The sequence below is a fragment of the Amblyomma americanum genome, chromosome 2 (assembly GCF_052857255.1).
Source record: "Amblyomma americanum isolate KBUSLIRL-KWMA chromosome 2, ASM5285725v1, whole genome shotgun sequence".
In the NCBI taxonomy this organism is placed as follows: Eukaryota; Metazoa; Arthropoda; class Arachnida; order Ixodida; family Ixodidae; genus Amblyomma; species Amblyomma americanum.
The window spans coordinates 169,861,148-169,874,234 of record NC_135498.1 but is presented as its reverse complement, the minus strand read 5'-3'; the positions used below and the strand labels follow the sequence as shown (position 1 = coordinate 169,874,234).

Below are 13,087 nucleotides of genomic sequence, written 5' to 3'. Positions count from 1 at the left end.
ATCAATGAATCAATCAATCAATCAGTCAATCAATCTGATAGCGGCATTTTAGCACGTAGACACTGCATTCGCATGCCCGTATTCTCCAGGAAGGGTGCCTGCTGTGCAAAGTAGCACCACCAAAACGCAAACTCTATTAATAAGTGAGAAACGCCCACCTTGTCCTCCACGGGGTGAAAGAAGGAGAATGTATTGCGTCATTTTTAATGTTCAATTATTTACAGGCGCAGCCAAGCCACAGAGACTATTATTCATTGGCTGCGCTCTGGACCGTTGTCTCAGGCTTCTGGTTACTGCGATTGTCCACTTGGTCCTTTCTTTCCGGCGAAGCCTTGCTTTCATCTGACGGCGTTGTTTTTTCATCAGCGCCTGCCTGCTCCCTGCATATTGCACAACAGAAAAAAGTACCTGCTGTGAGAAGTCAGCAGTTCATCTACAAATAAAACGTCATTTAGTGCCACAGCGTAGCAAAGATTTTTCGCTGATTGAAAGCTAAACTTGAAAAGGAAGGTGCAGAGGTCCATAATATACAATCCACACCACAACCCATGCTAAAGAAAGAGCGTCGCACAGCACCATGGAACATACTAAGAAGAACAGAAGAAGGTAGAGACAGGCACAGTTCAAGAGCTTTTTTTCATGATTCCTAATCAAGAGCCTATTCAGCCTTTTTTTGGCAATGGTAAGCTTAGGCGTTTAACATATATGTTTAGGATTTGTCTTCAGCGTGGCTTGTTGGCGGCGAAGAAGTTTATGACGAAGGCCAAAAATAAAGCCCAGCTTGTTTACAACATGATATCTCCGCGGAGTATATATGATGGTGGCGATGCCTTTTTAACGCTGGTTGGTGAAGCGGGTATATCAGAAGTGCGAGAGCTGTGTCACTTCCTCGACAAGACAGACGGAGCTGTTATGAGTAGTTTTTTTGCAGTTCAGCCCTTTGCATCTGCTCTTTGCATGCGTAACGAAGGAGGGTTACGGTATGGTGGTGACGGGTACGTACTCATCATCATCGTCATCAACCTGACAGCGCCCGTGGCAGGACAAAGGCCTCTCCCATATCTCTCAATTAACCCTGTTCTGTGCCAGAAGTAGCAACTTTATTCCTCAAACTTCTTAATCTAATCTGCACACCTAAGCTTCTACTGCCCCCTGGTATGCCTGCCTTCTCTTGGTATCCAGTCCTTTATCCTATGTTCGCAGTACATGCCATGCACAAGTGTATTTCTTCCTGATTTCGACTAGGATGTCATTAACCCGCATTTGTTCCCAGACCCGCTCTGTCTAACGGACTCCTATAGCATGCTATGGCCATATCCCTTAAAGTTCCTTTCCTTCTGCCTCATCGGTGAGATAGAGCTGTTGTATACTTTCCTCTTGACGGATAATGGTAACTGCCATTCCTGATATCAGGACCTGCCGAATGTTCTCGTCTCCATTCTTATTCTTTTAGTTATTTCGCTGTCGTGATCCGGATATGCGGCCACTACGTGCCCTAAGTACACGTATTCCCTTACCACTTCTAGCACCTCGCTACCAATCCTAAACTGTTCTTCCCTTCCGAGACTGTTGCACATTCTGCTCTGCCTGTCTAGGTCATTGGTCATGTTTCGCATTTCATCTGCTGAGTGATTTAACAAGGAAATGTCATCAGCGAATTGCAGATTAGTAAGTTAATCTCCATTCGTTCTTATCTTCAACTGTCCACAAGCTGCAGGGCTCTGAATACCTCCTGTAAACAGACGGTGAATAGCGTGGGCGAGATCGTGTCTCCCTGCTTGACACCCTTCCTTATTGTTATATTATTGCTGGCTTTATGGAGTACTATGGTGGCTATGCAGCCGTTATAGGTATCTTCCAGTATTTTGACATAAGGCTCTTCTACTCCCTGATTCCACAATGCCTGCATGACTGCTGAAGTTTCCACCGGGCCAAATTCTTTCTCGTAATCAATAAAATATATGTAAACATGTTGGTTATATTCTGCGCATTTAACCATTATCCAAATGGCAGTGTGGAAATGGCCCATTGTCGATTAGCCTTTATGAAATCCTGCCTGATCACTTGGTTGATTTAAGCCTAAGGTTATCCTGACTATTAGCGATTACCTTAGCACGTACCTTGCAGGCTGCGTACTACATGGCTTCAAAGAATACGAGCTCGGCCTTATGTTTGCCTGCCCAGGAGCAAGTGAAGATGAGCTCTAGTTTACAATCGTGTGGTGTGCACACGTGGAGGCTTTTTCAGCTAAGGTCAAGTAAACCTTTGCTGCACATGTATTATGGACTTTCTAAGACGGTAAATAAAGACGCTTCGGACTCATGCTTGCTTTCTGTCCCAATTCATGCTGCCAACTGGTGATTGACAGGTTTAATGATCAGTTGAATAGACCCCGATAAAATAGGCAAACGTAAATAAACTGGGAAGAGTCTATGCGGCTGCACAGCGACAATAGTCATTCACTGGGGGAATGAAGAAATACCAAGCAGGAACGGTGTCGGACAAGGACTCACCATCTATCCAGTACTATTTACCGTGTGTTAACAGGCGGCATTCATTGAACTGGATAGTCAAGAACTGGGGATAAAAGTTAATGAGGAATACTTAAGTAATCTCTTACTTGTGAACCCGCACAGCGTATACATCACACAGGCAAAGCAGAACTGTCGGTATAAATTGTAATGTGCGTAATTCTAAATTAATGTTCATTAGATTGGAAGGCCACAAAAGTTCGCGATAGGCAGAGAAGTGGTAAAGGAATGCATCTGCTTAGAAAAGGGAATGGATGCAGATCCGGACCACGAGAATGAACGATCGAAAAGTTTTAAAATAGGGTGGAGCGGTTTCGGCAGGTACTCTTAGATCATGAATGGCAGTTCACTAGCACGACCTTAATAGGAAAATTTAAAATACATTTAAGTTTCCAGTACTCACCTAAGGGGAAGAAACGTGCAGGGTAAAGAAAAGTCTTGGACATAAATTCAAGACAGCGCACCGAGCTATGAAACTGATGGGTGTAACGTTAAGGGCCAACTCAGGAGGATTTTTGAGCATTACGAGTTGACTAGTTGACTACTGCACTTTATTTCTTATGCCTCCTTGTCTTATTCCAGTCAATGGTTTGAAAGCGCAGCTCTTGAGCGTCCGTTCGTGGGTTGAGACGTGTCGCCGCCGTCAGTGGAATCGAGTCAAACCATAAATAAATATGAAAATAAACATTGCGGTGACAGGGATTCAAACCCGCGGCGCCGCGAACACATCACCTTCGCCGTCCACTGCGGGAGAGCACTACGCAATCACCGCAGCCGATCTGGCCTCGTGTTAGACTGCAACGCACTCTCGCTGTGTGCATTCCACATCGCCGTCGTCCTCCACTCATGCTGCTATCGAACTAATATACACTCGCTCGCGCGCTTAAGGTCAGGCTTAGGTAACTGGAGGGTTATGGAACAGCTCTTTGTCCTGCAGTTGAAGTAGTTAAGGAGAGCGAGTTGACGGGCTAGTTGGTATTGCATGGTGTAGGAACAGCGCTAAGAACAGGACAGAAGTCAAACATGGAAGCACAGGGACGGGCGCTGACTATCAACTGAATCTTTATTTCGGAGCACAAACATATATAAGGTGGCAGCAAGGGGGTACAATCAGGTATGCGCGGTCACATGGAAACAGTGAATAGTCACGTCAAATAATGAATTTTGACATCTGAGGCTGAGAAGGACGAAGGGAAGAGGCGATATAACAGACTAAAACCGATAAAAAACTGCACAGTGTAGAGGGCCGTCACGCGAACTAAGAAAAAATAGATGAAGGATTAAATAGGATGCGAAAGTATGGCGAAAAAATGGGTTTATAAAAGTTTAAAACTCGTGGAAACGATAGTGAAAGAATAAAACCATTAAAAACAATAAAAATTGTTGTGTGCGGCTAAAAACATGTAAAGAGGGCGTTCAACATTTCTCAGGTTTAACAGGGGCCAAAAATTAAAAAGACTAAAAGGTTTTTGAAGACAGTCAACGAAAAAACGCCAAAAACCAAAGCACCATGAACCCAAAAGAACGAGAGCGGAAAAAATGTCTGCTAGAACATAAATACCCTGAGTTAAGTCACCTCTCAAAAGGTATGCCCAGCTGCCTTTAAGAACATCAATTCTTTCTCAGAAAGGCAGATGGACGGAGTGCTCACACAGCAGTCCTTGGCACGCCGGATTTCGATGGCTTCGATTATTTCTCTAGATAAGCGATCCCGTCCTTTGCCAATGATCGCGCACCCGTCGTAAACAGGGGTGCAGGTGTCGTAATTACAATTTTTGCAATGTTTTGCAAGGTTCCCGGTGATAGCTACCCTGCTCATATTATTGTGGTGTTCTTGTAGTCTGGTGTTTATACATCTCCCCGTTTGGCCTATGTATTTCTTTCCGCAGGACAGGGGAACTGAATATACAACACCTGTGGCGCATGAAACGTGGGGATTGCCACTCTGCAAGAGAGTTAACAGTAGTACAGTTCCTCGTGGCTGTGGGCAGACGCATGGCAATCCCCACGTTTCATGCGCCACAGGTGTTGTATATTCAGTTCCCCTGTCCTGCGGAAAGAAATACATAGGCCAAACGGGGAGATGTATAAACACCAGGGTACAAGAACACCAGAATAATATGAGCAGGGTAGCTATCACCGGGAACCTTGCAAAACATTGCAAAAAGTGTAATTACGACACCTGCGCCCCTGTTTACGATGGGTGCGCGATCATTGGCAAAGGACGGGATCGCTTATCTAGAGAAATAATCGAAGCCATCGAAATCCGGCGTGCCAAGGACTGCTGTGTGAGCACTCCGTCCATCTGCCTTTCTGAGAATGAATTGATGTTCTTAAAGGCAGCTGGGCATACCTTTTGAGAGGTGACAACTCAGGGTATTTATGTTCTGGCAGACATTTTTTCCCCTCTCGTTCTTTTGGGTTCATGGTGCTTTGGTTTTTGGCGTTTTTTCGTTGACTGTCTTCAAAAACCTTTTAGTCTTTTTAATTTTTGGCCCCTGTTAAACCTGAGAAATGTTGAACGCCTTCTTTACATGTTTTTAGCCGCACACAACAATTTTTATTGTTTTTAATGGTTTTATTCTTTCACTATCGTTTCCACGAGTTTTAAACTTTTATAAACCCATTTTTTCGCCATACTTTCGCATCCTATTTAATCCTTCATCTATTTTTTCTTAGTTCGCGTGACGGCCCTCTACACTGTGCAGTTTTTTATCGGTTTTAGTCTGTTATATCGCCTCTTCCCTTCCGTCCTTCTCAGCCTCAGATGTCAAAATTCATTATTTGACGTGACTATTCACTGTTTCCATGTGACCGCGCATACCTGATTGTACACCCTTGCTGCCACCTTATATATGTTTGTGCTCCGAAATAAAGATTCAGTTGATAGTCAGCGCCCGTCCCTGTGCTTCCATGGTTGACTTCTGTCCTGTTCTTAGCGCTGTTCCTACACCATGAAGTAGTTAGCCTGAAGGTGGTGTTGATGATGAATAGGTAAAGAAGAAGGCTGTATACGTAATGCCTTATGACCTCGAGCGTACCAGAATCTTGGAAGAACGCTAACTTTATCTTAATTCATTAAAAAGGAGACGCCAAGGACTTGAAAAATTACAGACCGATCAGCTTACTGTCCGTTGCCTACAAGATATTTACTGAGGTAATCGCTAATAGGCTCTGGACAACCTTAGACTTCAATCAACCAAATGATGAGGCAGGCTTTCGTAAATGATAGTCGACAGGAGACCATATTCACGCTATCAATCTGGTGACAGAGAAATGCGCAGAATATAACCAACTCCTATATATAGCATTGTTTGATTACGAGAAAGCATTTGACTCAGTGGAAACCTCAGCAGTCATACAGGCATTGCGGAATCAGGGTGCAGGAGAGCCTTATGTGAAAATAGTGGAAGATAGCTATAGCAACTGCACAGCTACCAGAGTCCTCCGTAAAGTAAGCAATAAAATTCCAATAAGGAAGGGCATCAGGCAGGAAGATACGATCTCGCCAATGCTATTCACCGCCTGTTTACAGGAGGTGTTCCGAGGCCTGGATTGGCGACAGCTGGTGATGAGAGTTAATTGCGAATACCTAAGTAATCTGCGATTCGCTGATGATATTGCCTTGCTGAGTCACTCAGGAGATGAGCTGCAAAGCATGATCGATTTGTTATAGGCACGCTGAGCAGAACGGGAGGTCTAAAAGTTAGCATGAAGAAAACAAAAGTAATGTTCAGCAGTCTCGCAAGGAAACAGCAGTTCACAATAGGTAGCGAGGTGCTGGAAGTGGTAAGGGAAAACGTCTACTTAGGTCTGGTGGTGGCAACGTCTCCTATACACTTGTCAAGGCCTGCGCCTCACGTGACGTGACGTCAGCTACGTCACGCCGCGTCGGCTGGCTCGCTCCTGCTCGACCGTTAGTGTGTCAACCTCTGATGTACGAACGCCAGGCTGCTAACGCATAAAAACGATCCACCCAGGATCGCCTAAGAGTTTTTTACAATCTATTTAACGGTAAGTTTCATTCAAGCTTTATTTTTCAATAACTATTTATTGTGGTAGGAATGCTAAACGACGTAATGCGTCTCGCCATGCCAGTTTTATTCTAATTCACACAGCTCAAATTGTGTTTCTCAGGTGTGGTTGTCGCAAGCAGCTCATTAGCTGTGGGTTGAATGCAGTGTAAGCATATTTTTCGGCTTGTCAGTGCATATGTATAATGAGTTTGCTGTACAGAATAGCAACCATAAGTAGCAACCTCGATGTACTCTCACGCAGGCGCTCGCATTCCATGTTAGACGATATTGGGTTTGAACAGTGGGTTTGTCAATATTTTAACCGAGGGGTTATCAACCGCGTGAAAGTGTTGCCTCGTGCACATAACTGTAACTGAGTTGAGCAGTTCCCAAAAATGCTGAAGAATTAGTGTCCGCAACGTCGCCAACACGCGATGTGAGGAACGTAAATTGGATGAGTGGTTCGGCGCATCTACAGAGCAGCGCCCCAAGGCAGCGAAAACCTAGGTAGAGGCCAAACACGGTTAAGCAGGCTGTCTGAAACGCGATGCTACTACTACTACTACTACTACTACTACTACTACTACTACTACTACTACTACTACTACTACTACTACTACTACTACTACTACTACTACTACTACTACTACTACTACTACTACTACTACTACTACTACTACTACTACTACTACTACTACTACTACTACTACTACTACTACTACTACTACTACTACTACTACTACTACTACTACTACTACTACTACTACTACTACTACTACTACTACTACTACTACTACTACTACTACTACTACTACTACTACTACTACTACTACTACTACTACTACTACTACTACTACTACTACTACTACTACTACTACTACTACTACTACTACTACTACTACTACTACTACTACTACTACTACTACTACTACTACTACTACTACTACTACTACTACTACTACTACTACTACTACTACTACTACTACTACTACTACTACTACTACTACTACTACTACTACTACTACTACTACTACTACTACTACTACTACTACTACTACTACTACTACTACTACTACTACTACTACTACTACTACTACTACTACTACTACTACTACTACTACTACTACTACTACTACTACTACTACTACTACTACTACTACTACTACTACTACTACTACTACTACTACTACTACTACTACTACTACTACTACTACTACTACTACTACTACTACTACTACTACTACTACTACTACTACTACTACTACTGATCATCATCAATAGCCTGACTACGCCCTCTGCAGGGCAAAGGCCTCTCCCATGTCTCTGCAATTAACCCTGTCCTTTGCCAGCTGCGCCCACCCTATGGCTGCCAACTTCCTAATCTCATCCGCCCACCTAACCTTCTGCCGCCCCCTGCTACGCTTGCCTTCTCTTGGAATCCACTCCGTTACCCTTTAGGACCAGCGGTTGTCTTGCCTTCGCATTACATGCCCTGCCCAAGCCCATTTCTTCCTCTTGATTTCGACTAGGATGTCATTAACCCGCGTTTGTTCCCTCACCCACTCTGCCCGCTTCCGGTCTCTTAACGTTACACCTATCATTTTTCTTTCCATAGCTCGCTGCGTTGTATTTAACTTGAGCTGAACTCTTTTCGTTAGCCTCCACGTTTCTGCCCCGTAGGAGAGTACTGGTAAGATACAGCTGTTGTATACTTTTCTTTGGTAAACTGCCATTCATGATCTGTGAGAAACTTCCGTATGCGCTCGACCCCACTCTTATCCTTCTAGTTATTTCCCTCTCACGATATGGAGCAGCGGTCACTACCTGCCCTAAGTAGACGTATTCCGTCACAACTTTCTAGGCTCTCGCTGCCATTTGTGAACTGTTGTTCCCTTGCTAGACTGTTAACACTACTTTGATTTTGTGCATGTTAATTTTCACACCTACCGCTCTGCTCTGCCTGTCTAACTGATTGATCATGCATTGCTGCTAATCTCCTGAGTCACCTAGCAAGGCAATGCCATGAGCGAATCGTAGATTACTTGCAAGTTCTACATTAACTCTTATCGCCGTCTGTTACTAATTCAGGCCTTCGAATACCTCCTGTAAACAGGCGTTGAATAGCATTGGCGAGATCGTGTCTCCTTGCCTATCGCCCTTCCTGATTAGAATTTTATTACTGGCTTTATGAAGGACTATGGTAGCTTTGCAGTCGTTATAGATATGTTCCAGTATTTGCACATAAGACTCTTCTACACTCTGATTCCGCACTGCCTGTATGACTGCTGAGGTTTCCACTGAGAGAAATGCTTTCTCGTAATCAATGAACGATAAATATAGGGGTTGGTTGTATTCTGCGCATTTCTGTATTACTTGATTGATGGTGCGAATAGGGTCTATTGTCGAGTATCCTTTACGAAAACCTGGCTGATCATTTGGTTGATTGAAGTCTAAGGCTGTCCTGATTCTATTTGCGATTACCGCAGCAAATACCTTAGTAAGTACCGATCAGGCCATTGCTTACAAGGTATTTACTAAGGTAATAATATTCAGAATATAGTCGTAAATTTGTCCAAGACAGGGGTATATGGAGCACTGTTCCAGTTAAAACTGTGATTCATTGATAACCTTGTATCTGTGTTTTGTATCTAGAACACGGGTTCATTAGTCCAAAAGAGACATTTTCGTTTAACTCGGAGCCTATGCGGTGCCAGATCAGGAGTGCCAAATACGCGCCAAGCTCAAGGCATCGAAAGTCGCGGAAAGAAAACGCCGACGATGCGAGTCTACACGCCAAGGAAATACAGCATGACCAAACCGTAAGAACGGATATATAGGCCCTCCAATCATTTCCGTAGAGCTCTCGGCCCTTATTTCCCCTGATGCGGCGCAAATTTACTTTCCCACGGCGTCAGCCAGTTTACTCTCTGAAAAGACTATTATTAAACGAATGTTCTTAGCCTCACGACACCGCAGTAACCAAGAATCACCTCGGACGTATTCTTATAGAATGCCCGATGCACGCTGTGGCCCTTCGGCCACCTCGTCCCTGCTCTTACAGGACAGCGGTTTTTTGATGTTTACGCATGCCGTTATTTTCTTTTTTTAGAGACCGAAAGGCTCAAGGCTTAAGTGGAACAAGAGCGACACATCGACCAGAGCAAGCAGGCAGCTCTTTCTTTACCTCGAGCCTTCCGAGCCAGGTGAAGAAGGACTCTGCACTGCGGGGCGGTAGGGAGACGGCAGGGCCGGTTTCCACGGGAAGGACGGCGCGGCTCCCTTCTCGACGTCCGCCGCTTCCTCTTTGGGGAGCGGAATACTGGACGAGCTGGGCGGGTCGTCCGTGATGATCTCCAGGGTGACTGCTCTGCGGCGCCACTCGCGGACGGGCTCGTAGCAGGTCCTGCACGACGACGTTGGCAAATGGGCGACAAATGCTCTTTACTATTCCCCAGGCCATACGACGTTAAAGCTACTTTTCCTCGACGACCTCTTCATTCTATTCCTACTCTTGCCTATTTACCAGCAGTGAACGCTGCTTTTGACATACGAGCTGGTCGCAAAAATGGATGCAAGTTACCAACCTAATGTCACATGCGCATAGGCTGGTAACGTGGGAAGAAGATTACTTAAGAGCATGACAGCAGCGCGTGAGAAACACTGTCAGGTCAGAAGCACTGCGAGCCAGAACTTATAGTCGAAAGAAATATGCGATGAGACAGACTTTTCTAGGGCAGGAAATGATCAGTGCGTGGTCTTGAAACAAAACGGTAAATTTTTCAGTCCAGAAAAGATCCTAACTGTTAGAAACAACACTGATAGCTTTAAAGCCCTCGCACATCGTGCGCCTAGTGAGAGCAACGACTAAAAAAATTACCTGGATAGCATCATCACATAAGGGATATTCTAGAGAGTGTCCACTACGGGGGGTCACCTCAATGCACCCACCTGAAGGTGTCTCGCCGAGAAGCAAGGGAACGCGAGATTTCACGTTCACGATACACTGAAACACCAACGTAGAAATTCCCCAGCACAGCCCTAGAAAATGGCACGCAGCCGGCTCATTCTTTATCGGCACCATTTGGGATCGAAAGCGAAGGTAGGCGAAACAAAGGATATGAAGCCTTTAAACTACGAATCAGTTGAATCCTGACCATCACGAGGCCACGCTAGTCTGCCGATGGCATCCAGCGACTCACCAGACCCGTGCGCACTCGACGAGGACCCAGAAGAAGGTCTGGAAGACGAGCAGCGCCACGACCAGCAGGTAGAGGAACCAGCCGAGGCCACCTAGGAAGCGCGCCGCGTAGCTCCAGGCGAACACCAGGACCACGACGTCGCCGGTGGCCGACACCAGGTTCACCACCATCCGCAGCACGTCCCGCCGGTTCCTAGGCTCGGCGAAGAACTTGCGCAGCGGCTGCGCGGCGGTGCCCGACGGAAAGAGCCATGCATTTGAGAGGCCCGTCTCTCTGCCTTACCACGACATAAAGCACAAATGGCAACATTGACAGTTGCACAAAGAGCGCCGTGTCAGACGGAGAATATCGCTGCCGGCCAACTGGCGCGCCCTGCAGCGCTGGAACAGTAACCTTAAATCGCATATATCCGCTGTGGATCTCTTCACGGCCTCATAAAACAAAACCCGACACCATTGCCGCTGCGAAGCTCGGAGGTTACCTGAATTCGAGGTGGCTCAGCTTTGATTTTTCGGCTAAAAAACAACGGCGGGTGCAATAATGTGGCATCGCCATAACTGTATGGATAAGATTTTGAGACGCTGAAATCAAAAATGTCAAATATCGCCTTTGAATATAAGTTTACTGGTATCAAGTAGCTAAAGGTCGCGTACTTTAATTTCCCAAATCCTATTTTTACAGGTGTATGTGAAAACTGGCTTGAAACTACTTTCAGAATATTTAAAACAGGCAGATACCCTGGTGTTGTATAGTTGGCCACAACCACCTATAGTAAGTAGCCCATAACCCCTCGACCCTCACTCCCCAGCGGCGGCAGTGAGACTCAGCAAGCGGAGGTCAGACCTGTGACGCAGCGGAGGGTGCTAAGAATCTCTGGCTCCGACAGGCCGCCATTGACACAAGCTGGCGACGGTCAGCGCTAGAACCTTATCCAGTAGGCTGTAGTGATGCAGGAACATGTTCGAGGAGCTAGCCGGTATTGTGAAAGCTAGATAACCAGTGGTATTTAAGGGTAATCGACTGGATTTCAAGAGAGGGCAAGCCTCGAAGGTGTGGGGGAAAGTTAGGTGTACCGATGAGATTAAGAAGTTGGCGTAGTAAGGCTGATGATGGCGATGAAATACCGGGTGTTGTCGGCGGACCCTGAAGCGGGCGAGGCAGACGTTGCACTGGTCCGTGTCGCGCTCCCGCAGCCAGCGCTCCAGGCAGGTCCTGTGCGTAAGCCCCATGGAGCCCTTGCAGACGCAGGGCGACAGCAGGGGCCCCCCACTGCGGGAGCCGCGATAGCAGATGCGGCACACGGGGCCCGCCTCGGTGCTGCTGTCGTCGCATTCGGCACCTTTCAGGGAATGCTGGCTTTGATCCATCGGCGACGCTGTGCAGTCTTGGATGGACACAGCAGAAGGGCCGATGTCAATAGCTGGAACGGAGTCAAGCGGCTCCGATACTTTCCCCGCTGCAGCGTGAATGGTTTAGCACTCGATAAACGAAGGGGTGTGCAGTAAAAAAAAAAAGATATGCGCCCCGGGCGTCAGGTGCCATCCAAGGGAGTCTTCCTTGTGCGAACAAGCACGTAGGAATCTTCCCTACCTACACAAGGGTTCGTGAATGCATCACTGTTCTCAATTAGTTAAAGCGTTGGGACTCTTTCAGACACTACTTCATCGTGCTTCAAATCACTGAAGACGGAACCCAGATAAAAACGCACCGATCTTTCTTTGCAGCCCAGTTCTTCTCGCGGGACAACAAAGTACGCGCGGTGGGGCCTGTGTTGTTTCTTCCTCTTCTGCTTCGGTCTCGGTGACCTGCACGCGTTTGAATACTGCTTCTTTTGTTTTGCGTCTAGTTGATTGAGCGACTGATTGAATAATTGACTGGCCACAAACATTTATTCAGGAGCTTGGCAAGGGTGACTGGCTGGTTCCTTAGTCCAGGAATATATTGGATTCGGCTGCCGCCTTGGCCCTGCACTCCAGCCATACATGGATCTCAGGACCGCCTCCGGATATTCGTACTGACGCTGTGCGCAGGTATCATCCACATCTTGGAACGCTCGTTAAAGAGGCGAGCGTGAGATTTTGAGAGAAAATTGAGGAGAGAAGCAGAAGGAAAGGCTAGAAGGATGCTGAAAACGCAGTAAATGCGCAAATTGCGACAACATTAAAAGGTTGGCGTTATAACAGCCGCGGCAGCATCTTGTGAATGCCTTGCCAGTTGAGAAATATGACACCTTTCTGCCACCATACCACCGCTGGTTCGTCCTACGTGGCATTTTGTGAAACTGGGAGACAATAAACGCACGGATATTCGTCGTCTACGGACAAATCATGCGCGTCCCGTC

At 46.3% G+C, this 13,087-nt stretch overlaps 1 protein-coding gene across 1 annotated transcript; it reads right to left on the bottom strand.

Moving 5' to 3' along the window:
• Positions 1–204: 204 nt before the first annotated feature.
• LOC144119262 (uncharacterized) lies at positions 205–12,480 on the bottom strand. Its single transcript, XM_077651931.1, has 4 exons — positions 11,871–12,480; positions 10,747–10,967; positions 9,732–9,950; positions 205–380 (listed from the first exon to the last, which is right to left on the bottom strand). The coding sequence occupies exons 1-4, from the start codon at positions 12,111–12,113 to the stop codon at positions 248–250; spliced, it is 816 nt and encodes a 271-aa protein (XP_077508057.1). The 5' UTR covers positions 12,114–12,480; the 3' UTR covers positions 205–247.
• Positions 12,481–13,087: the final 607 nt, after the last annotated feature.